This window comes from Ochlerotatus camptorhynchus, unplaced genomic scaffold (genome assembly GCF_037179485.1).
Source record: "Ochlerotatus camptorhynchus isolate MF236.1 unplaced genomic scaffold, CSIRO-AGI_Acam_v1.1 ptg000004l, whole genome shotgun sequence".
NCBI lineage: Eukaryota > Metazoa > Arthropoda > Insecta > Diptera > Culicidae > Ochlerotatus > Ochlerotatus camptorhynchus.
In genome coordinates, this window is record NW_027040496.1 from 89,711 (window position 1) to 116,983 (window position 27,273).

The 27,273-nt window shown below is 40.0% G+C and overlaps 1 protein-coding gene across 1 annotated transcript in view; it reads right to left on the reverse strand.

Annotated features, from left to right (window-relative positions):
• 5-HT2A (5-hydroxytryptamine receptor 2A) overlaps nt 1-27,273 on the reverse strand; it is a 174,170-nt gene that overhangs the window by 71,450 nt on the left and 75,447 nt on the right. The window contains exons 4-5 of the mRNA XM_065237295.1: nt 7,844-8,263; nt 6,842-7,533 (exon numbers count right to left, since the gene is read on the reverse strand). Of these exons, the coding sequence (XP_065093367.1) occupies nt 6,842-7,533; nt 7,844-8,166 (1,015 nt within the window). The 5' untranslated portion in view covers nt 8,167-8,263. The remainder of the gene's footprint in view (nt 1-6,841; nt 7,534-7,843; nt 8,264-27,273) is intronic.

Consider the following 27,273-nt stretch of genomic DNA (forward strand, 5'->3'; position numbering starts at 1 on the left):
CGTTGACTGTCTTCCTGATTCAGAACCAGAAGTTTGATCTAATAACAAACTGAATAAGTGTAATTTGCACATACATTGTCGCTTTAATTCGACAGTTTTCAATTGCTTTAATAAAATGCTTTATTAGTCGTCTTATAAATGTTTTCTAGCTCCATTATTAGATTTCATTGCATTGCTTTATAATATTGCTGTATATAGGTGAATACAGTCAGCAAAATAGCTCTGATACCACTCTGCGTTCATGTTTTAGTTGAATGCTTTGTAAATGCTTTATAAACGACGTATTAGATTCATAACTTCCGGCTAACAACAAAACGAAATTGGTAGCATAGTGGTTACCGTTTCCGCTTTCCAAGTAGAAGGTCGCGAGTTCAATCCCAACCTCAACCCTTTTTTTTATTTGTTTTCTACGCCTAATTAATTTAAATCGTAATCATAAATCGTATCACTCACGACAACCAATTCATAGATCTATCGAAAAGAATAGCATCCTTTCCATCGAAATTAGAGAGATGGAGAGGTAACGTTGGTCTAATGTTAAACAGCTATGAATGAATTAATCATTCTCACATCTCCTTGAATTAGCTAGAGTTACGGCTGGAAGTGCTGATAGGTTTTCAGATTCAATCTTGTATTGCTTATTTAGCTGCCCATATGATGTATTATAGGATAGCTCAGATGGCAAGGCAAGCGGCTGGTGATCGGAAGGTCATGGTTCGAATCCCATATGTGTGTAACGACCTGTGTGTGTGTTTTCTAGATCTGTGTGGTGTGGTTTGGGTGCATGCTTCGACAGAAATAATGAAATGACACAACAATCACTAACGAGAACACAAACCCTTCTCTGTGTATAATTATGTCTAATTAAACATTATTTCATATGAGAATCCAAGCGTCTATATAAAACACCTTTATACCACAAACGAAGTGACAGACGACTTACTGGCGAAGAAATCCATTAAAATAATGTGGTTCACTGTAATAGAATTTTCTTGGAAGCTTGTGCCATCATCCACCAGATGGGTTAGTTTTTTTGTTTTGATTTGAACAAAGTGGATTTTGTGTACAATGATTCTTTGATAGTGTGCAAAGAGTGTATCATTTTGTCATTTTTTTATGCATTTCAGTTTTGAGTAGAGTGAAAGAGATAAAACCAAAACATTCTGACACATTTGGTGAAAATGCTAGTACAATCCAGTAGTAGTGTTGCCATGTGGTACAATCCAGTAGTAGTGGTGTTGCCATGTAATACACTGAAAAATTTAAATAGCAGGTTAGTCACCAAAGTTTTCGAGCCGCTCCGTCTGTCACTTCGTTTGTGTTTATACCATCGCTGTTTAAGGAAGTAATATGATGTCTAATAAACGCTGAATAATCAAAAATTTTATCGAATAAGCTCTGTTGTGTTGTATAAACTCTTGTAAGTCGAATAAAAGCTTCTCGACATACCTTATCAACACCAAATATTTCGATGTTGTGGTTGAATTAATTCTCCAGATTTGTGTGAACAAAGCCTGAACAGAAGTTATTATTAAAAATAGTGCAAGTATTATTAAGCATGAAGTGGAATAAAATCGTCAAGAAGTCGTTTCATCAATAGGCAATTGTTTGTTGGGTTGTTCCGTTAGGCTGACTACAACAATGATTCCCTGCAAAGTTTCAGCCAATGTGCAATGGTGTAAACACGCTGTACCGGGTAAAACAAGTTCACAAAATGTAAATAGTTTTGAACCATGGAGAGACATAACAGTAAAGAATTATAAATCAGTGCCAATAGCAGTGATCGGAAAATCATTATCAGTCTCCGTGGGAGAATAAACTTGCGTAAATCATCCTTCCCACCTTCCCACTTTTATGCATTTCAAGTTAGTTCTCCATCCACTGAAGCAAATACAACAGCAATATCAAAAATAGCGCCAAAAAGCAACAACGATTAGTACCCAGTCTTCACGTAAACATGCACGGCGCTGAGCGTAAGTTCAAATTTCAGAAGTGCAAGTTCATTCAGAGCGCGTGTTCTCTCTCAGGCTCATGTTTACACACGAACATCGAACTTGAGAGAAATGAACAACATCTGGGGTGAGCGCAGCGTAAATGAACTCAGGCTTGATGTTTCGTGCTTGCGCCTGTGCTCGAACCAGGAGACTGGCAACCCCATATCAATCCTATACGTTTGACAGTAGGCAAGATCACGGGCCTTATTTAAATACGGCCCGCCTAACGTATACATGAAGGAAAGGGACGCAAAATCGTGTTGTGAGCAGAAAGACAAGAGCAGATGAAAGCATTAAAAACATGGCCGCCAGCCAGGCCCCTGGCTCGAACATCGGGGTTGCACTCGGAGGTTTTACGTGATGGTTGGTGTTGGCGAGATGATAATTGCGGTTTAACGTGGGTAATTTAAAGAGAGATTTTGTCCGGTTTTGCTTGAAATTACATGCTGTTCTTTCCATACAAATAAACATAATGTATATAGGGTAAAGCGCTACTTCGTCGTAATCGCCCATTTCCGTTCTATCGATCAGAAAATATCAATAATATCAATGATTTCACCGTGCATAAATCAATAATAGGTTTGTTCCGATGCGAACCGTAAAAGTGGTCAATTCATGAAACTGATCCTAGAGCTCCGCGGTTTTTTTAAAACCACTCATAAACGTCTTATCAGAATGAATTTGGAGTTGTGACTGGGACCCTGCGGACCACGAGATGGTTCACCGGAAGATCCGGAACATCAGAAAAGTGGTCAATTCATGAAACTGATCCTAGAGCTCCGTGGATTTTTCAAACCACTTATAGACGTCTTATCAGAATGTGTTCGGAGTTGTGACCTTAATTTGGACTCTGGGGACTACATGATGGTCCACCGGAATATCCGGAACATCCGTGAAAGTGGTAAATTCATTAAACTGATCCTAGAGCTCTACGGAGTTTTCGGAATCACTCATAAACGTCTTGTCGGAATGTATTCGGAGTTGTGTTCAGAAATAAGAATATGGAGACTACAGAATGGTCCACCGGAAGATCCGGAACATCCCTAAAAGTGCTCAATTCATGAAATTGATCCTTGATCTCCACGATTTTTTAGAAAGCACTCATAGACATCTTATCACAATAAAATCGGAGTTTTGACCAGAAAGTTTATGTCCCCAGTATATGGGATGGTCCATTAAAACATCCGGAAGATCATCAAAAATTCCGTTAAAAGTGTCTAGAAGTTATTAATTACTTAAATACCACAGAGAAATGTGTCTATGAGCAGTTCTAAAAAACCATAGAATGCTTAGATCAGTTTTCATGACCTATCCACTTTAATGGATGTTCCGGATATTCCGAAGGACCATCCAATGGACCCTGGGGTCCATTTTTCAGTCACAACTCCGAGTTCATTCTGATGAGTTGTCTATTATTTTCCAGAGGAGCGTTCATGGTCTCCAGGGTATGTTTTCCAATCATAACTCCGAATTCATAATTATAAGACGTCTATGAGAGTTTACGAAAAAAACGGAGTTCTTGGATCAGTTCCATCGATTGAGCCTTTTACGGATGTTTCGGATCTTTCGGAGGACCATCCACTGCACAATGGTCCCAAAGCCGTATTTAGGAAGACAAAAATGTTTGCGCCCAAACCGTCAGCTTTAGGTATATAGTGTTTTCGGGTAAGTTTCTTCATATTGTTTGGCCGATCTTTTTATGTTTGTGAAATTAGGGTGGTCCACAAAATTGGAGATTTGAAAATACATACTTTTTTTAATTATTTGAGATAGACCAATGCAATTTTCTAAAAGTTGTAGAGCAATCAATTCGAAGCAATTTTGCTCGAGACACCAAATGTTTATCTCTTAAGGTTCATGAGTTATGATTTTTTAAACAAGCAGGTTAGAATGGCCCATAAAAAACAGATTTCTTCGAATATCTTTTCATTAGTTCATTTCTCGTAAAAACCTTGTTTTGGTTACATTTAGAACTTATGATTACGCATATTTTTGCTGAAGCAACCAGGCTGCTATCTTTTTTTTATTATTAGAAACTTAATGGAGATTTTCTTCGAAAAAATGGCTCTATTAAAATGATGTCTCTAAATGGAGCAAACTGATTTTCAAACTTTCGATGTCATTTAAAAGATTGTGTTTTTTCAGTATTTGTGGAAAAACTGTGAGAGCGTTTTTTGTTTAAAGTATTTTATTTTATTTAAAAAAAAATTATTTGTTTTATCAAAAACTAGCCATAACTTTTAAATAAAGGAGATTCATATTAGTGACTTCTGCAAAAATATGCGTCATAAAAAGTTCTAAAAGTATTTAGAATAATGTTTTTACGAGAGGTAAGGGTGGCCCCTAGAAATTTCTTTAAATATTGTTTATACGTTAATCACCAATAAAAATATTTAAAGAAAGATTTTCTAGGGGCCACTCCAACCTACTTGCTTAAAATAACCATAAGTCATGAACCATAAGAGATAAAAATTTGATGCCATGAGCAAAGTTGGTTCAAATTGATTATTCTACGACCTTTTAAAAAACTGCATTAGTCTATCTCAAATAATAAAAAAGGTTGAATTTTCAATTCACCAATTTTAAGGACCATTTTTGTCTTCATAAATACGGCTTTTATGGATGTGAACCATCTCGTGGTCCCAAAGGTCCATTTTCCGTCTAAATTCTAGTCAAAACTCCGAATTAATTGTAATAAGACGTTTATGAAAGGTTAAAACAAAAACATGGAGCTCTAGGATCAGTTGCATGAATTGACCACTTTTACGGATGTTCCGGATCTTCTTTTGAACCATTCTGTGGTCCCCACAATCAATATTCAGGTCACAACTCTGAATTCATTCTGATAAGACGTAAATGAGTGTTTTCGGAAAGTTCACGGAGTTCTAGGATCAGTTTCATGACTTTACCATTTCTACGGATGTTTCGGATCTTCCCGTGGACCATCTTGTAGTCGCCAGAGTCCATATTCCAGTCAAAACTCCGAATTAATTGTGATAAGACGTCTATTAGCGGTTTCAAAAAAAAAAACACGGAGCTCTAGGATCAGTTTCATGAATTAACCACTTTTCAGGATGTTCCGGATCTTCCGGTGAACCATTCCATGGTCCCCAGAGTACATTTTCCGAACACAACTCCGATTTTATTGTGATAAGACGTCTATGACTGGTTTCAAAAAATTCGTGGAGCTCTAGGATCAGTGTCATGAATTGACCACTTTTACGGATGTTCCGGATATTATAATGGATCATTCCGTGGTCCCCAGGGTCAATTTTTCGGTCATAACTCCGAACTTATTCTGATAAGACGTCTATGAGTGGTTTCAAAAAATCCGCGGAGCTCTAGGAGTATTTTCATGAATTGACCACTTTTACGGATGTTCCGGATCTTCCGATGAACCATCCCGTGGTCCCCAGGGCCCATATTCCAGTCACAACTCCGAATACATTCTGATAAGACGTTTAAGAGTGGTTTAAAAAAAAAAACGGGGAGCTCTAGGAGTATTTTCATGAATTGACCACTTTTATGGATATTCCGGATCTTCTGGTGAACAATCCCGTGGTCCCCAGAGTCCATATTCCAGTCACAACTCTGAATTAATTCTGATAAGACGTCTATGAGTGGTTTCAAAAAATCCGCGGAGCTCTAGGATCAGTTTCGTGAATTCACCACATTTACGGATGTTCCGGATCTTCCGGTGAACTATCCCGTGGTCCCTAGGGCCCATATTCCGGTCACAGCTCCAAATTCATTCTGATAAGACGTTTATGAGTTTCATGAATTGGCCACTTTTACGGATATTCCGGATCTTCCACAGGATCAGACTTGTGTATTACCGGAAACTGAATCGTCCCAAAAGGTGGCCAACTTTCTTCTTAACAACTTCTCAAAAGACATCAGGAAGTCATATGCTACGTGTATTCGTTAATGCCGGATCGACCGTACTATAGGAATCCAGTGGCATCAGTACTATAGGAATCCGGCAAGAACGAATTCGCACTATAGGAATCTTGACTGTATATGGCTGTCAATGTTTTGGAGTCATAATTAAATATATAAATATTTGTTATATAAGCTGTTACAGAAATGACTTTGTCCAAAATTTTCTAGTTGTTTCGATCCTTTTTTAATCTTAATTATATTTTTATTGCATGATTTTTCAATCAATTTCCATATGAGATCTTTAAGATCTCTTTTAGATTTTTTTGTACACTAAGGCCATCCCTTATAAAAAATACCATACACGAACGATAACCCAAATGATTGAACTATTCCAAAAATAGTTTGGATGATACCCCGAACACGTTGGAGGCGAACCAGCCTCCTTAATAAAGATAAATCAATCAATCAACCCCATTAACCATAACATTTTTATTAGAGATTACAAAAAATTTCAATGTTTTTATCCCCTGGCTGTCTCGCGATTCGCGAGTTTGGAGTGACGTTTGGAAAGCGAACAAAAAACGCATTCGTACGAAAATGGGAATAGCAACATCGTTCGAACGAACGATGTTCGAAAGTTAGAATTGCTTCGAACGAAAACGGGAATGGGAAATTGCTTTCGTTTCGAACGAATCCTGTTCGTACGAAAACGGGAATAGAGGTGATTACCTTCGGTCTGCACGTTCAACATAACGTCGGACATAGTGCGCATTATAGCGCATCACTGTGCGAATCAGGCGCACTACGGCCGACACTATGTTTAACGAACAGAACAAGATTAAAATCGATTGTCGCGTGTTAGGTTTTCCGGTTTTCAACTGTACCGAAAATATGTGCCTTGTATTTGTGAACACCCAGCGTAGGACCAACAAGTAGGACACGAAGATAGCTTACATAAAACTTACCCAGAAAACCAGGAATGGCTCCAAGCGGCATCACAAATAGGCTCACCAGCAGATCGGCGATGGCCAGCGATAGGAGAAAGTAATTTGTTACATTCTGCAGCTTCCGATCCAGTGCCACGGCAAGGCAGACCAAAATGTTACCGAGTCCACCGGCGAAGATAAACAATATTACAAACAGGAAGCTCCACTCGTACCGGGTGTTGAATGTCATCAACGAGCTGGCCACCGTCGTCCCTGAGCTTGTAGCATTTGCAATCACCATGCCCGACAGTTGGTTTATCACATTATCGTATTCGACATTCAGCAAACACTGGACTGGTTCCAGGAGATGAGCGGCGGACGAGTTGAATAGGTCGAACGAATCGTTCTCGTAGAACGTAAACCGACCGGCACTGTTGTTGCATATAAGCTGGTAATGGTGGTAGCTGATTCGGGCCATGTCCACCCCACACGGGTGCTGCAGCATCGTATCGTTGGACGAGGAATCGGTCCTGCTGGTTATCATTTCCAGCGACAGCTTGGGCAACTTGAGAAGCAACTCCGACACCGGTTGGACTATGTTACGGGCGACGATGGTGGTGTTGTAGCCGCCGGGGATGCATTCCTTCAACAGGTTTTCAGCCCCGTCTGTGGTCATCAAAGGATTGCACTCGTAAAGTGCATCGGTCCACCGCACATCACTCGTGTTGGATCTGCACGGAAGGAAGGAGAATTTAATGATTTTTAAGATTGCTCTTGTAACCTAAGTCTACACGCTAATTTGATGGTACCCATTATTGAGCAAAAAATTTCACCCATATTGAAGAAAGGTGGCTTAACTTATTAATAGGTAAAAAGTGTACCTTTTTAACGAGGAACTTATGTATATTTAATGGATAACAGTTACTCATTAATGGGTAACAGATACTCATTAAAAAGGTAAACAACTTACCCATTGACGAGTTTAGCCACTTTTCTTCAAAATGGGTGAACGTTTACTCATTAGCGTACACTACTACTCACTGTTTACCGCCGTCACTTCCGGGGGTGACCGTTTTCAGAATGCATTTGAAGGTTTGGTAGCATTGGATGCCAACGCGAAGAACGGAATCGATCGATGGTGGGTCCGGCGGTTTACCTTTGAACGAGTTTCGTACCGCAGTTGCCACGTCCGTCACCGGATTCGGTTCGGCCGAGGAGAGAGCAATGCTATTGTAATCACAGACTATATCTGGCCCCCAGTAGGAGGTCCAGGTGTTGTTGTAGTTGGCACAGGACAACAGATAGCGTACCGTCGACCAGTAGTTCCCCGAACACCAATCTGACCAGGGCTGGTCGTTGTCCATGCTAGGTGGCTGTCGGTTGCCGTTGGCCCACCTCCAACTCTCGGATGACCGGTGAACCAAGATGTCAGTTGGAGTGAACCGGCATGGTTGATGTGTTCTGAAATGGAACGGAAATGTTTGATTGAATGAGAAACGGTATTCAAACTGTATATGTATTTGTACTAGTCTACGTCGGTTGGTGAAATAAATAAATTTTAAAATCCGGGATGCACTTGTTAAGGGTAGTTTTTGATTGGACGAATATAATTTGACAAATTGTTAGCGAACCAAATACACAGCAAAAAATTATTAAAATTACTTGTGATGCTAGTTACGGTTAGCAATCTACTGCCATTACTGAAAACGAATCTTACTCAGAGGTGAGTGATTATTACTCATTCCTATGCACTCCCTCGGAGACTCACTCTCTGTGTTAGTTTCGTTTTTAGTGTTGTTCATCGATTTTTTACTGTTTTTGCGATAGTACCAGCGTTGCCAGCACCAGACCTGATTTGAAACCGTTTGAGCTCTGTGGAACAAAATCACTTTTTTTTTAGTCTTTATTATAAAGAATTGTAGTCATATGGCTACACAATTAGAAATACCTAATTTTACACGTGACGGAATCCATCTTTGACATAAAGCATACGACGCAAACAAACAAGTCATGTAAAATTAGGTGCTCTGAGACTGAAAAGTTCGTTACTCGACGAAAAGTACGTTTGATTGAGCTGAATTTTGCGTCTATTATGACTCAATTTTATGTCAAAATTGACGCTCGTATATGTCAGTCTCAGAGCACCTAAATTTACATGATTTTTTCTAAGTGTGTAGTTCATCTCTTAAGATTGTAAAAAAAAAGAAAAAAAAAAGAGAAAAGAGAAAATATTGGGTTCTCAGAAGGAGATTCCCAATCTTGGCTGTGGTTAATTTATCTTGCTAGAATGAAAAGGTGTAGAAAACTGCCAAAAGGGCCAACAAACTAGAAATACAAACAAGGAACCCTCAGATATTGTTGTAAAGGTTCGCTTCCTTTAGGAAGGTGATAAGGGCGGTTGCTACACGCAAACCAAAAATTTATTACAATGAATGTTGGACCGCAGCTAGGTATATCGCATTCTCGGTTCATGCGGTCTCCACTAACATCCTCTGATGATGAATCCCACATAATTGTAAGCGAATCTTACATCCCCCGGTTGGGTGTACCGGGGACTCGTCGCCCCGAATGTTGATTGACTCCTAGCCGAAGGCATCCCGAAGGTCTCCAGCACCGCGCAGTTCACGAGGATGTGCTCCACGGTGGATGGCACTCTGCAGGTTTCGCAGGTCCTCCGGAACGGTGTTCCTCCAAAGTTGTGGGAGACTCTGCTGTGCCCGGTGCGCAGCCTTGACACCACTTGTTGTTCTCTTAGGTTTGGTCGATCCTTCCAGGTTCCGGTGGTCGCCTTGATCTTCCGAAGGTGGTGTGTCCTGTTGTTCCTCCACTCGGTGTCCCAGGCTCTCCGAACCGTCCGCTTGATCCACTTTTTGACATCTTGGAGCGGTATATTGCCGGTGGACCTGGGTCCAGTGTGGCCTGAGCCGGCGAGGTGGTCGGCTATTACGTTCCCTTGGATCAATGAGGTACAGAGAGAGGTGAAGCAGATCGTGAAATATGGTTGTATTAGTAAACCAAAAAATCAACGTAAACGCAAGTAGTGACGTCACTAATTGCTTGTATCGTACAGGGGTTTTACTCACACAACTTAAACGATTGCTTCACCTCGATAATCCAGCTCATTGCCCTTGGATCCCGAAGTGACCTGGTACCCACGTGAATACAGTGTTGGGCGCCACGTGCTTTACCGTCCCTTGGATCCAATCACTTTTATGCATATGCTTTACTCAATAAAAATCGAGCATAAAGGTTGTATTCAGATTCAAATGCAAATAACATTTGTAAACAGAAGATTCCAATGCCACCCTGCCATTCAGGATCAATTTTCATTCGCAGGTTATTAAAAAAAAACAAAACAGAGTCATAGGATTCAGTTATATTTTTTACTCAATCACTGCTGTGATTTACAACACAACGATGATACTTTCAATAGAGATGAATAGTGAACACAGCAATCTACACCTTGCACGCAAAATCTTCCATGCAGCACGACCATCGTTGATAACAAAAAGATAAAAGCATTTCAATTGGATTTATCTCTGTAAGATCATCTGTAACTCTGTATCTCTATCTTCATACGATTTATGCCAATGTAAGCATGATAATTCCGAATCAAAACTGCTTCGTCGAAACGATGAGTTTCAAAACCAATAATCTACCGCTTCTGTGAAACAATCATAGCATGATGGTCCCATGGTCCATTAATCAATTAAATCTAAGTAGCATCGATTTAAGAACAGTATTTTCAGTAAACTCCAGAGCCCAACGTTAAAAATTCAGACACATAACGAAGCCATCGCCAGATGACAGTATCTTAGGGTTGGTACTTTTTCTGCCTGAAATCTTATGAGTTTCCCAAAAGGCAAACTTCTCTTCTAAGCCAAGGATGGGATTGCAAGTTGGTATTTTTCTGACCTTGCCAAAGCTGCTGAGCTATGAGACAGCTTTCCGGAAATGAGGATCATGAATCAGCACTATACAGCGTCGTTGGTTAGGTTGCTGACTGTCTGAAATATTTGCCTATTCATTCAGCTTCCATTACTGTCTGGTTGAGGAAAAATAACTCTCACCACCAACTGGTGCTGATTTGTTACATCAGAGGTTTGTTCTCAATTTGCTATTCAGTATATTTTTTTTATAATTATTAAAGTCACTTTAACACTTTTGGGTCATTCGCGACTTGTCCGGAATGAGATTTGAACTCGTGAGTTTAAGCGAAAGAGGCGTGTATGTAAGTCACTATGCCGGGGCCGTCCTCAGACGTGTCAATTAATGTAATTAGTGCACAGTACAAGCACTCATTTGGAATGGCCAAGCCTCTAATCCAGTTTTCAAAAATTTAAGAAATCAAATGAAATGAGGAAAAAAAAGTTCAGAAATCCTTTCCTTCGGTTCATTGAACAGGTAAAAGCCAAATGACGAATCGGAAAAAAAAACTTGACCTTCTCCGATTTGCATGAACCTTTGCATTGCGCATCGCAAAACGAAAGACTTTTTGTACGATCGCTTGTATGAAAAAGTTTTTCGTTTCGAGATGCGCAATGTGGCCCAAGGTCACCGCAGAAAAAAAAATTAAAAAAATCGTAGGTTGGAATAGAGAGATATAATATTTTTTTTTTTTTTTTTTCTAAATTTTATCAATTTTTCTCAGTGTTTTTTTTTTTTTTTTCTTCAAAGTCCAATCAATTCTGTAGAACTTCCTCTCAGACACAATTTTGATACAATAAACGGTTTTAAAGCTAAATTCATATGTGAAAACATATACGCCCTTTTCAAAAAATAGTCTTTGGTCAAATGGTCTCATAATCTGTGGAAAAATCATAATCTCCAAGCTGCTATCATATTGAAAGTTTCATCCAGACCGGAAAGAATCGTGCCAGATTTTTTCTGACAGATTTCACCTGGAAATGCTTATCTTTATTAAACTACTGCCAAACTGACCGTAACTTGATGGTCATAGCAAACCCCATTTTTTTTGTTCAGTATTTGGACAAAAAGAATCATAGTTAGAGCGATGTAAGTGAAGTTTAAAGGGCGAACACGAAATTATTGCGACACTGAAAATGTCATACCAATTTTCTTATAATGTTTAGAATCATACCAAAATTTTAGGGTAGATTTATACATATATTTACTTCAAAAATCAAAAGAAAAGTTAATCGATGGAGCCTTGAGTGTAAAATTGAACGCATTTTCGCTTGATGCCCTCCATCAAAGTCTTTACAGTGTCATCCGGTACCAGTTTCTCAGTTTTTTTTTTCCATTTTCTTAACATGTCCTTCTCGTCTTTGACTGTCTTCTTGCTCTTCCGAAGTTCCCGCTTCATTATTGCCCAGTACTGCTCCACCGGGCGCAGCTCCGGACAGTTTGGCGGATTCATGTCCTATGGAACAAAATGGACAGAATTGGCCTCATACCACTCCAGGACACTTTAAGAATAGTGGCATGATGCCAAATCTGGCCAAAATAGCAGAGCTTCGTCGTGCTGCTGCAAGAACGGCAAAAGGCGCCTCTCGAGGCACTCAGATTTGTAGATCTCGCCATTTACTGTGCCCTTTGTCACGAAAGACTCACTCCTCAGTCCGCAAGAGCAGATGGCCTGCCAAATGAGATATTTGGAGGCGAACTTCGACATTTACTTCTTCTTAAAATTGTCGTCCACATCGAACTTGCTCTTGCCGGTGAAAAACTCCAACCCCGGAATTTGCTTAAAATCGGCTTTCGTCGTCGTTTCGTCGTCCATCACACAGCAGCCATATTTTGTCAGCATCTTCTCGTAGAGCTTCCGTGCCCGAGTTTTAGCCGTCGATTGTTGCCGCTCATCGCGGTTTGGGAAGTTCTGTACCTTGTATGTATGTAGTCCAGCTCTCTTCTTTGCATTCTGGACGTAGCTCTGCGACATGCCGATCTTTTTAGCCAAATCACGGCTTGAGACGTTGGGATTTGCTTTAATCATCCGCTTCCCCTTTCCCTCCGTCTTTTTGTTCTCCGGTCCCGGTTTTCTTCCAGCTCCTTTGCCGTGGTCCAACGTCAACCGCTCCTGGAACCGCTTCAACACTCTGGAGACGGTTGAATGGTGAATGTTCAACATTTTTCCCAACTGTCGGTGCGACAGGTCAGGAAATTCCAGGTGTTTGGAAAGAATTTGTTCTCTCAACTCGCGTTGGTTCACCTCCATTTTCGTTGAATCGAAAAACACGACTTCGAGTTTGACAGCATGTACACAATACACATCAATGAGAAAGTGTGCAAAATTTGGTTGATTTTTACCCAATGGTAAAAATGTTGCCCTGTTGAATGTGTCGCAATAATTTCGTGTTTGCCCTTTATATATATATATATATATATTTTTTTTTTCGAGAGTTGACCAACTGCAGTCTTAATAGGCTAGCATCTCGGTTGGGCTCTCCATGCGATACACAATACTTTCAGACGACTCGAGCTATGGTGCTCACTAGGTCACTGCAGCTTTTAGGCTCGTATTGTGATCAACTGTGTGTATTAGATTACGACCATAAATCCGGAGAACCCCAAGATCTGGGCGCAATCGCCCCTGCAAACAAACTCGTCAATCGTCGGCCTCCCGCGAACAAAAGAACAATCCTGCAAACAAACTATAACAAATCATAGAGGAACTATTCTTCTACCTGTTTGTGTTATTAGTTTTTCCATACTGAGCCCCAATCCGCGAGAAACCGACAAATGACGTGCCCATCTACAAAAGCAACTACGCTCCAACCTCGAAGCTCTCCGGAAATATGTGATAAATCATGTAAATGTAAATGGAATACAGTAATGTCCCGATTTTGTCAGCCCCCTTTTTTGAAAATGTTTTCCAATGTTCTACAAAACCCATGCCCTTTTTCAGTAATCTTCTTGAACCTATTGCACCAAAGTATACTTTAAATATCCCTCTTAACGAATGACGAATGAGAAAAAATTAGATTTATGATTATGTGAAATTATTGAAAGAAAAAAGTCTGAAGCGCGGAGGGGCTGACAAAATCGGGTCATTACTGTATTTAAAATAAATAAATTCATTCTTACCTTTTTATGGTTGTTTGATTATTAATTGCTATTATTACCTGCTTAGAGTTGGCTCCTTTGAAATACTGTGTAGAATTTACCTCATTATTCCTCAGTTCTATCGATTTGTGATAGAACCACGCTCAGCATATTATCCTGTAGTACGACTTGGGCATGCACCATGTAAGTAAGTCATCTCTCGTCAAAATGATGGGATATGGGGTGATGGCGAAGGGATATAGAAAACGAATAAAAGAACAGAAAGAAAGGTATTAGTATTGGTTACATTAAGCCCCCCCCCCCCCCCACACACACACACACAACGAAAAAGAAACATAGATGCACAGACAAACAGAAATAACACATTTAATATTTTTCTCAACAAAACATAGTCACTAAAACACTACCGCCATCTGTTGAGTATCATGTGATGGATAGTACGCTGAACAGATGGCGCTAGTGTGCAGACGTCAAACGCAAGGGAACCGAGCGTGCGCGCCACAGGTGGCGGCACCACCAACCAAAAACACTCGAATTGACCGTCAAATGCGTAATCCGAGTGTTATGTCTGTTTGTCTGTGATAGATGGGTTATTAGGAAATTACAACTACATTATAACTATTAGTGCAATGGATGAACGTTAGTTTCGGGGTCATGTAAGTGTTAGAGTTTTGTTAGTATTGACCCGTATTCAGCCCTGTCGGCCCCTCGAACACTAGTCGCAGGCAGTTGTTGTTAGGACATGCGACACTGTCACTGCTACTATGTTAGAGGTATGACCCGTCAAGTTTCGAAGTGCAAAAAAAAAACTGTTAGAACTTTCTTTTAAATTAACTTTACACTGAAAGCAAACTATTTACCTTAGCATTACAAAAGCGAATTTAAAATTACTATTTTATTTTATGCTAATATTAAAATTATGATAAAACTACAATTTACGGCTCCGTGAAATTAATTTGCATGAACCTTTCAAATCAATGAACCGGAGAAAAACTACAATTTTAACAAATTGCAAAAACAAATCATAGCGACACTTGAAAAATCATCATCAAGCCCCTCATCCTTGGACAGGGTGTAAGTGAAGTTTATATAATTACTAGCTGAGTGTGCCCGGTCTTGCTCGGGATTCAATATTAGCTTGAGTTTATGCGCCGATTTAAAAAAAAAAAGCATGCTATGTTGTACGTACCCCCCCCCCCCTATTATCTAAGGGGCTACCCCCTATGATTATCTCCTTATAACCCCACACTCGCCCCCACATGCCTAATTTGGTTCCATTTGCTTGATTAGTTCTCGAGTTATGCAGAAATTTCTGTTTCATTTGTATGGGAGCCCCCCTTACAGAAAGGGGAGGGGTCTCGAACCATCATAAGAACCTTCCACGGCCCCAAAAACCCCTATATACAAATTTTCACGCCAATCGGTTCAGTAGTTTCCGAGTCTATAAGGGTCAGACAGACAGACAGACAGACAGACAGACAGACAGACAGACAGAAATTCATTTTTATATATATAGATAGATAGATAGATAGATATACATAGATAGATATACATTATTTTAATGTTCAAGCATAATTCGTTAAGAAAATAAATGCCGCGATCGAACATGCAAGCTTGACACTTGACCGATTAGTTTTTGATGTGTTGTTAGATGTCTGCCTTACACTATCATGAGGGCGGTGGATGAAGACTGACGGTAGTCTCGGCGGTAGTTTGGTGGTTTTGATGCGGTAGTTTGACGCATAATCGGGACGGTCCAGTGAAATAGGAAGGAGAAAACAGACGTTTTAACACTCCGAATACGATGCCTCCGAAAAACGTGTAACGGCGGTGAATTTCAAAAATTGTGGTACCTCTAGAATTCCTAGGGTCTGTAAATTATTTTGATTGTAAAAAGATTAAAAATAGGGTCCTCTACTTTATTCAAAAGCGAAAAGAGTCGTTACACGTTTTTTTAAAAGGAGTGTTTATGGGTTTTGCAAGTGGTCTAAGAGCCATAAATTAGATTAATGGGCACAAATGTTCATAATTAGCCAGAATACAGTCATGGTTCCTATATATGGATCATAGAGAGAACGAAACGGTCCGCCGGAAGATTCGGAACATCCGTAAAATTGATCTATCCACGAAACTAATCCTAGAGCTCCGTCGTTTTTTTCGAAAACATTAGGAACTGTGATATAGGAAAAAAAAATTGGGATCATGACATAAACACGGACCCGGATGTCCATGGGAGCGTGCTCAGGAAGATCCGAAACATCTGTCAAAGTAGTCAATCCATGAAACTGATCCTAGAGCTACGCGGTTTTTTCCAAAACACTTGGAACTGTGATTTAAGAAAGAGTTTGGGGTCGTCACATAAAAATCGACCGGATGGCCATGGAATCATCCTCATAAAGATCCGGAACATCCGTAAAAGTGATTCATCCATGAAACTGATTCTAGAGCTCCGCAGTTTTTTCGAAAACACGTGGAACTGTTATAAAGGGTGATACGGTCAAAATTTGGTCAAGGGAAAACGCGTGTAAATCGGTGAAATCGTTTATTTAAAAAATCAAATTAAATTTCTTTTTCAAGTTCAATTAGTATAAAATTCAGGAAAAATATTCAGTTAGGCTTCCGCTTTTCCAAATCCGAATTGCCGGGCCTTACGCTTGACCCCTGCCATCAGATTTTGTACAACCACCTTGTCCACCTTCTTCGCCGCAGAAAGCCAGTTTGCCTTGAACTGCTGCTCGCCCTTAGCAGTTTTTTTGGTCTTCTTTAGGTTCCGCTTGACAATAGCCCAGTATTTCTCAATTGGGCGGAGCTCTGGCGTGTTGGGAGGGTTCTTGTCCTTGGGAACCCCCTGCACGTTGTTGGCGGCGTACCACTCCATGGCCTTTTTACCGTAATGGCAAGATGCCAAATCCGGCCAAAACAGTACGGAACAACCGTGTTTCTTCAGGAAAGGCAGCAGACGTTTATTCAAACACTCTTTCACGTAAATTTCTTGGTTGACAGTCCCGGAAGCTATGAAAATGCTGCTTTTCAAGCCACAGGTACAGATGGCTTGCCAAACCAGATATTTCTTTGCGAACTTTGACAGTTTCATGTGCTTGAAAACATCTGCTACCTTTCCCCTTCCTTTTGCCGTATAAAACTCCTGTCCCGGAAGCTGCTTGTAGTCGGCTTTGACGTAGGTTTCGTCGTCCATTACCACGCAGTCAAACTTCGTCAGCATCATCGTGTACAGCCTCCGGGATCGCGCTTTGGCCGTCGTATTTTGTTTATCATCGCGATTTGGAGTCACTACCTTCTTGTAAGTCGATATTCCGGCTCGTTTTTTGGCTCGATGCACGGTTGTAGACGATATACCCAGCTTATTTGCGGCATCTTGGAGAGAGAGGTTAGGGTTTCGCTTGAAACTACCGGCAACTCTCTTTGTCGTCTCAGCGGCTTCCGGTTTTCGATTTCCCCCCGATCCAGACTTCCTGGCTGTCGACAAACGTTCCCCAAACACTTTAATTACATTTGTAACGGTTGATTTGGCAACTTTTAGCGATTTTGCCAACTTTGCGTGCGAGTAGCTCGGATTTTCGCGATGCGCGAGCAAAATTTTGATACGCTGCTCTTCTTGCTTGGACGGCATTTTGACAACTGAAGAGTGAATTCCAAAATCAAAATAGGAGCAACATTCTACACACACACACCTTCAAAATGAGGGGTGTTCAGGTTTTTTAAATGCAAAATTGAAAGAAATAGGGGAATTTACGTATTCTCGTCAATCTAAGCAGCGTCCGCACTTCTATTAGCATTTTTTCAGCGTCACGCACATATATCACGTGTCTGTTTGATAACATTCATCTGCTGCTTGCTTCTCTATCCATTCCAATCGACAGAATTTTTCAAAACGGTTTGAAAGCGTTTTTAGAACGCTCCAAACTTCTCAGGTGAGTGTGACTATTGTCGGCAGCCTCTTTTTCTTCGGCAACCTTCCCATTAGAACTGCGTGTTAACCAGCTGTTCTATTATCGGCAACTCGAAATCAGCCCCATTTTGTAGTGCGTATGCTTCATTTGAAGAAAAATCTGGCATAATAGGATTGCTCGGTCGTACAAATATAATCAGATTGAAGCTGAAAGACTAAAGAATCGTTTGGATACATTCAGGGAAGTGTGTCGATGGGAAAACATAGTGAAATTATCGTTTAAATTTTGGTTGCCGAAAACAGTCAATGGGTGCCGAAGCCGACATTTACCCTACGTCAAGTTGATATTGACCAAACTTTGACCGTATCACCCTTTATAAGAAATAATTAGGGGTCGCGACATAAAGATGAACCCGAATGCTTATGGAACCGTCCTTCGAAAGATTCGGAGCATCGGTAAAAGTGGTTCATCCATGAAACTGATTCTAGAGCTCAGCAGTTTTTTTTAATCTCTTGGAACTGTGATATAAGAAAGGTCGTTATGTAAACATGGACCTGGATGGGCATGAGACCGTCTTCTGGAAGATCTGGAACATCCCTAAAAGTGGTAAATCCATTAAACTAATGCTAGAGCTCCGCAGTTTATTACAAAAAATATTAGGAACTGTGTTATAAGAATAAATTTGGGGTCGTGACATAAACATGAACCTGGATGGCCATTGGACCGTCATTCGGAAGATCCGGAACATCCGTAAAAGTGTTTCATACATGAAACATACTTCGAAAACTTCACAGCTCGAAGTGTTCTCGAGAAAATCGCGAAGCTCTAGAATCAGTATCATCGATGCACCACTTTTTCGGGTCTTCCGGAAGACGGTTTCATAGTCATCCGGGCTCATGTTTATGTTACGACCCCAAATTAATTCTTATATCACAGTTCGACGTGTTTTCGAAAAAAAAAAACCGTGGATCTAATGGATCAGTTTTATGGATTGACCATTTTACGGATGTTCCGGATCTTCCAGATAACGATCCCATGGCCATGCAGGTACATGTTCATACCATGACCCAACATTCTTATATCACAGTTCCTAATGTTTTTGAAAAAACTGCGGAGCTCTAGGATCAGTTTCATTGGTTGACCTCTTTTCCGGATGTTCCGGACCTACCAGAGGACGGCCTCATGGCCATTCGGGTCCATGTTTATGTTATGACCCCAAATTCTTTCTTATTTCACAGTTCCTAATGCTTTCGAAAAAAAAACCACGGAGTTCTAGGATCAGGGGTTTATGGATAGACCACTTTTACGGATGTTACGGATCTTTTGAGGACCGTTCCGTTATCTCCAGGTTTCATATTTATGGAACCATGGCTGTATTGAGGTTAATTATGAACATTTGTGCCCAATAATCTAATGTATGGATCTTAGACCACTTGCAAAACCCATAATACTCCTTTAAAGAGGCTGATAGTAACATTACTTGATTATCGTTTGTTTTGTGAAACTTAACACCGTAATCAACGTCACCGTATTGGGCCGGTTTTGAATGGTTGCAATAACAATGCGATCTTAGTTTGTATGATGTGATATGTGGGGCTTGGTGGTCTTAGAGCAACCATTTTTGCATACTGAGTAGAACATCATGAGTTTAATCTCAAGCCCCTCCACATTCAAGAATCGTTAATTGCTTTATTTGTTAATGTAAATACATTGGAATAACAACAAATCGACCATTGGTGTGTTGTAATAAAAAGAGTTCGTTTGTCTAGTGGCAAACGTTTTTACTTACTGAGTAGAATATCATGGGTTCAATCCCAAGCTCCTTCGCGTTATATGATCGTCAATTCAGCTTATCGTTTACCAAAAAGAACCCTTTTACCCAATTTCCCAGTGATTCCTCGTGGAAGTGCAGAGTTGTTCTCGGCTTCCATCAAAGCCAGTGTCATGTCAACACATTTCTACCCATTCCTTTCTTGACCTGTGTTCGGGTGCGGCTATTGCCTAGTTTTATATCACCAGTTTTTACACATTGAGGATTAATTCTAGTCTCAAACATCGTCTATTGGTTCTCTGCGTAATTACAGCTGGTCTAGCAATAACAGAGTAGCAACCGTGGCTGGTCAATAATGCTCATGCTCTGCTCATGCTTTTTCAACTGATTCTTATGTCAGTGTTCACTCGGCTGTCAACAGAAGTAGGCCACTCTCAATGTGTGTCACGCGATCGTCTGTTTACTCGGCAGCAACCATTGTGTCGTCCTCCTCATTTTTCTTCATTAGCAGTTCTTTCGGTCGATGCGTCATCGACTTTGAAAAGCAACCGTTTCGTGATGAGTGTGTGATTGCTGACCACGTTTTGCGTCCATTGCTGCAATGGAAGCGCCCTTCCCCCCGTTGGCGATACTGCCATACAATGAAACCACTGGAAGCGGATCTCCTTCTTATGGAGGAGGCTTATTGGATAGCGGATGATAAAGTGTTTATTGTCTTGTACCTTTCGACTATAGTTTTAAGATGTTTTGTATTATGAACCTTGGCTCTGTAAAGTTAATTCGATTGAGCCTTATCAAATAATTTCATAAGGGCAGCTCCTAGCATGTGTTTAATTGTGAAATTTACATTACTTTTTCGTAGTGTGTAGTCTCTCGCCTATCGGTACATTTAGGTGTACGAGAAAAGTAAAAATAAATAAAATCACAGACGTAATGTAACCAATGAAATATTTGCACAGAAAAAGTTAAACTCTGTACCTTCGTTCTGCCCCATCCCGAGAATGTCCTTCGCGTATTTACAATCGAATTCATACTTTTACTGACTCACCGGTTAGTACAAACAAAATTCTCCAAAGTGCTTACTGGAGCATCATAACGATCGATTTGTTTTTTTTTCGCTCATTCCATTTCCAATCTCGTTACTTCTGCGAACACATTTGGTGATGGCAAAGCGGAAGAAACGAAAACCAAAAAAAAACGATAGACACCTACCACTACATCCCACCCCCTCCCACACACGCACGCTCGCCCGACTGGCTCCAACCGAAGGCCTCCCGATTCCAATTGCTGGTACGATTAATGCTTTTGTTTTGCGCCTTCCGTTCCGGGTTTCCGCTTCGGAGAATGAATGCACAAAAAGCACCTTCAACAATAACTGGCATCTTCTTACTCTCCCTCCCAAATCCTGCCGCTGTCACCATCGTCATCTGTGTGATGGCATCCATTTGGCTACACGGCGAATGAGAACGACCCAAATTCAAGTTTAGTTAACTCACATAAGGTGCAGGAACTCAGCGATGACTAAATTTGCCAAATGTTTTTCCAGGTTTTTCCAGTGAAAACTTCCCGAACATGAGAAAAGTAAAGAATGGATTCACTCAGTCTACTAATACTACTCCTAGACTCTAGACTTTTCGTAAATTTTCCTCATTTTCCGGCAGATTTTTGTGGTTTTCCACAGGAGGCAATTATGAGTGAACTAAACTCAAACTTGCAGCGTTCTCATTCGCCGTGTAGAGCATTTAGAAAAAGGATTCCAATTTGAAGCGACCCTTCTCGGCGTGGTCGGTCGCCGTCGTTCGGTGAAACACAGCACACCCTTCTCTGTCATTCCGCTCTGCTGTGTAGCCCCCCTCCCCCCCCCCCCCCAACCGTTTGGCAAAGTGAATCAAAACATGATCGAGGGAAAAATGTGAGTGGAGACGGTCGGTGGTTTAAGAAAATGGCTGTCAGATCTTGTTACTCGTCCGTTGCGATATGATTTACGTACCATTTTATTGCTGTTTGGATTATAGGCTACCCTTTTCTATGAATGGAAAACTGGAAGGCTTTCCAATCCTATTTGATACAGATTGTGCCCCGGTTCGGTATATGTACCTATCACAATGTTGATAGCGTAGCACACAAGATTGTATCGGCCGGCAGATCCGCATATATGGACGGGGTTTTTGGGAAAACAAGGCACTGAATGGCAATATGGATTTAAATCAATTTTGACAGCTCTGACCCCTCGTTGGGCTGGTTAGTTGGGGTTGGAAGCGTATTATAGTGGTCGATTTGCTGCTATTGATGATATCTGTTATTGAAGCTGATTGCCGTTATGGGGCTCATTTTGGCCTCGTTTTCGGTGGATTCGATCTGACAACGAAAATGGGCATTTTGGGACCGATGAACGTCGGAGGCCCGGATTGCTGTTCTACCGACGGTTTTAGTTGGCAGAGCAGAGTGTTATGAAAAGATGAAGATTAAATTACCCCTTTCGGAGTCTGAATCATCCACGTCGGGACCATGGTTCGGTTCGTTAATTCTGCTAGGCTCATTTCGTAAAAATTGCTTTCGTAGATAAAACATTTTTTTTTTTCGTTAGCTGTGCGAAAAATTCGTATTACCTACATGTCGTTAGGTAAAATGCCAACATTACGCACAATGTGCACAAGAACTGAACTTCGTATGGACATTGAATCAGCCTTATAGTACAATACGGGAATAATTCGAGAATTCTTGCTAACGATTCGTTCATAGTTACAATTACGTTCAGTTCTCTGCCAAACGAGTCGCAAATAAGTGGAATTTAGGGATATTATCGCAGTACAACCAACCACAGTTATTTAAAAGTCTATTTTGACGCTCTTAATTAATAGCACCGTGAAGAGTGGATTTATAGCAATGAAAGCTTGAGCAAAGTTGATGGGTATGACATGCTTCATCTTTGAAAGATATAAATTGTGTGATTAATTCACATAAAAGTGTGATGAAGCATTAATTTGTCCACAATGTCGATATAAACGGTGAACATCTTCAGCAAAGTTACAGAAATTGTTACAAACTACTTTTCTGAAAACATAAAAGTCGTATATTTTACCTAAACCGAGATAAAGAGGGTTGATTGAGGACGGACCCACAAAAACACTTTTAGGCCGGAACAAATCACAAGTTTTTCTTTTGTCACTCGATGCTCGCACCAGTCAATGGGGGGGGGGGGATAAAACTTTAACCAAAAAAACATATTTATTTAATTATTTATTCGTCAATCAATCAAATCGTAGACTACATATTAACATTAGGACTTATGTTCTATGACTTCGCAGGGTTCTGAAATATATTTTTAATTCTGTTGAGAGCATATTTAGGTCAATCATTTCACAATGATGATTATAATAAGTCATCGTCTGATTTACCGGTCCAAATTTAGCGTAATTGGTCCGATGGCGATCTACTGCGAACAACTGTCGATTGCGTAATTGTCAGGAAAGTGCATACAAATTTAACCTTGACAATAGATCAGCTGAGTCAATGCGTAATCCCGACGTTCTTTTAATGTTTGAATGCTGATCAGCAAGCAACGTGCTTCATATGATAGGAGAGGAAAAGCGGTCCAGTTGTCCCACAGCTGTCTACAGCAGCAGTCGATTTTTTATTTCGTTGTGAACCACACGATAGCCTGTTTTCGAGACTCGCTATTATATAGTTGCTCTTTGTTCGTTGCTAGCAGTTCGGTGCCTTTTGTTGCTACGGTGCAAGATGTGTGAAGTAAAAAACACCATCAAGTTTAGCTTCAGCCATTGTGATGCCAAACCAAACATCGGAGAGATAGTAAATTTCGCCAAAGCACTCGACGCGGATCCGGCTGAAATGGAAGCTGTTTATCGCATTGGTGAGGAAAGGGGAGTCTTCATGAAGTTCAAATCAGAGGAAGCGATGCTCCATGCTCTGACATTCAATTCGGAGGATTTAATCTTCCATTATGCGAATGGAACGACGGCAAAGGTACGCATGTCGCATGCTGGTGAATTCATTCAGTATGTGCGTGTGTATGACTTGCCACCAGAGGTACCCGACAACGAGCTGGATAAAGTGCTGGGGAAATATGGGAAAATTAAACGCATCATCCGGGAGAAATTTCCAACTGATCTGTGTTTTGAGGTATATACAGGGATACGCGGTGTATATATGGATGTGAAGAAGGAAATCCCCACGTCATTACATTTCTTCAATCGCAAAGGAAATATTTTTTTATGATGGCAACAAAGACAAATGTTTTCTGTGCAAGGCGGACGGACACCGGAAGCTTTCCTGTCCCAAGCGGAAGGCTCGGAAGGAACCGGAGAAGCAACTGAAGGAAAAAGGAAAGCAAAGCGAAAGAAAACAAAACAGCAGCAGTACGTATGCTGGTGTAGTGGTGGAAGGTGCGTCGTTTGTCATTAGCGATCAGGAAACGGATACGGGGTTGGAGATGTTGAATGCAGATAACGAAATGGACGTGACTACCCCGACGACCGACGAGAGTAGCGGAGAGCATGCAACGGGAAACGATGTCCAGAAACAGCAGCAGCGATCACGATTCGGGTTCAATGAAAATGAGGAACAAATTCGGGAAAGAAAGAAGTTGCGTGCACGGGAGAAGATCGCTCTGTCGCCGCTTCGATCGCCACCCAGAAAAATCATATGATAAAATATATTTGTACATATTTTTTTTTTTGTATTTTGAGTACCATAATTGGTATTCTATGTTACTCGGCTCCGCTAAGTTATTTTTATAACATTTGAGCCTGCCAAATAAACGAAATGAAAAAAAAAAAAAGAAAAGCGGTCCAACCTAACTTATGTAGTGCATATAATAAAAATTGCTTTTGGATTGATTCTATTTGTTCTTCATGCTTTTTCATATACGGTGACCAAACAACGCTACAATATTCTAAAATTGACCTCACATAAGCAACGTAAAGTGATTTAATTGTATAAGCTTCAAGTCATCAGCGTATATAAGTACCCTGATATTTTTTAAAATAAGAGAGACGTCATTAATGTACAAAATAAAAAGAAGGGGACCTAGGTGCGAGCCCTGGGGAACCCCTGACGTGACATGAATTGGCTTAGATGTTATCTCGTTGAATCTTACAATTTGCTGGCGATCAACTAAATACGATTTAATCCAGGTGAGGAGCTCCATCTCAATTCCCATTTTTCCTAATTTAAAAATCAGCATTGGGATATCAATTCTGTCAAACGCTTTGCTGAAGTCTGTAAATAGAGCTTCTACTTGGTTACCTCTGTCCATTGCATTTAATACAAAGTCTACAAATTCAAAAAGGTTTGTGGTGGTTGAACGGTATGTATTCTTTCATGGTTTGTATTATTTTTGGTATTCCTTCAAGGAAGAACATTGGTAATAATGTAGATGAATAGGATCAAAGCAATTGATTTCTGGGTATTGATAAATTCCGGATAAACCATCAAGCGGAATACCACAAACGTAACAGTTCTTATAAAAAAAAAACGTTCTGTTTTCGATACTTCCTCCCTATCCAAATATAACTCAGTTTTCTCAACAATTGTTCGTGCTTCAAAAAATCTAACTAGACGTATGGATTCAGAAAGGTCTATTCAACAAAATCCAAGCGTAATATTCAAAGAAAAGAGCCAAAATCCATCTTGGCTGAACATAAAACCCAAATTTTAACAAAAATACGTAGTTTGTCAATTTAAACCTGGCTTTGGGAGTGCTTAAAAAATAATAATCATCACATATGAATTCAGCAAGGTCAATTCTATAAAATCTAAGCATAACTTTCAAAGGACAGTATCAAAATCCAACTTAGCAGAAAAGGAAAACCAAAAAACCTTTTTGAATTACAAACCCGGTTCAACCTTCACGTATGAATTCAGCAAGGTCCATTCTAAAAAAATACAAGCCTATTTTTCAAAGATATGAGCCAAAATGCAATGTGGCAGAACCGAAAAACCAAATTTCTATTTTTTTACCCCTATGGATTCAGCAATTCGGTAAAATCCACTCCTATTTTTCAAAGGAAGGAGACGAAATTCAACTTGGCTGAACAGTAAATCATAGTTCTTATGAAAATACGTACTTTTGTGAATTTAAACTCAGTATTCTCAAAAATTGAAGAAATTGAACCCTCACGTATGGATTCAGCAACTTCTATTAAAATACAAGCCTATTTTTCAAAGACAGAAGCCAAAATTCAGTTTGGAAAAACAGAAAAGTTAATTTTCTAAGAAAATACCTTCTTTTGTGAATATTAACCAGGTTCGTCCTTCCGGTATTCAGCAAATTCCATTCTATAAATGCCAAGCACAAATTTCAAAAAATTGAACCAAAATCTAATCTGGCTTCAAAAAAATCTACCATCACTTATGAACTCACAAAGATCTTTTCCTGTTTTTCAAAGGACGGAGCAAAATCCAACTTGGCCGTTCAAGAAACTCAAATTTCTATAAAAATACGTACTTTTGTGGATGTAAACCCAGTTTTCTCAACAATTATGTTTGCTTTAAAAAAAATCTACCATCAGGTATGAACACACGAAAGTCCATTCTTTAAAATCTCAGCCTAATTTTCAAAGGATGTGAATCTTACAAGAACGAGGAAGGGATATAAGGGAGCGGAATCTAAGTTAAAAGTGAGGTAAATGACTTCAGGAAAGCTCAGACTAACATGCAATATAATTCAATCACTCAACAGAAAAGTTTGGGTTCCCTAAGGAAGGTAAGGTTGGACACCATTTGGAAAATTTAAGTTCAAAAAATTGTCGGTTCACTTCGGAAAACTTCCTACACTTTCACTAAGCAAGATTGTGTCCTTGCCAAATGCCAAAGCAGTTAACAAAAATCTGGAGCTCACTTAGAAAAGTATCAAACCCGTTCTGACTAGTTTGGTTTCAGTTCGGAAAAAGTTGAATCAATGCAGGAAACCTTGGATTCATTTAGGAAAAGGATTAATCAGCTAATGTTGCCTCACTTCAGAAAATGCGAAACCAATTCTTTAAAGACTGGATTTGGAATATGTTGAATCACTTCAGGAAAGTATTGACAACATTAAAAAGGATTGAATAGCATAACAGAAAAGTTTAGACTCAGTTAGAAAAATATTGATGACTTAATCGAAAGTTTGAACTCACTTCAAAAAAGTTCAGACTCAGTTTTGAATCTGCTTTGAAAAGTGTCACCTCAGTTAGGAATGTCCTGAATCGTTTCTGATTTGGTCTCACTTCTAAAAATGTTAAACCAATTTTGAAAAGATTGGATTTAGCTTGGAAATTGTTGAATCACTGAAGAAAAGAAGTGAATCATTAAGTATCATTGCAGAAGGTTTGTAAGTTAAGAAATGTTGATCGAATGCAAAAATCTGGTGACTACGGTGGACGGGGCACATCGTAATAATGTCGGATAACGACCCACTGAAAATGGTTCTTTGTAGTGATCCGATTGGGACAAGACGAAGATGTGCGCAGCGAACAAGAGGGATCGATCAGATTGAAGGTGGCTTACCTAGTGAGTTGCCAAACAAGATTAGGAATGATGTTCGATGAAATCCGTTTTCAACAACTGAAACCGGCTGATCCGATTTCAAGGACCTGTCATGCCGTACTGGTTAAGTACCAATTTATGTGAAAATTATTTAAAAGAAAAAGATGATACAACAACAACAACATAATAAAATCTAGCAAAGCGAGTATCCATACCCAAATGAATTTGCGAAAAATAAATATACACTGAAAGTTTTATTTTATTTCCCCTTTGGT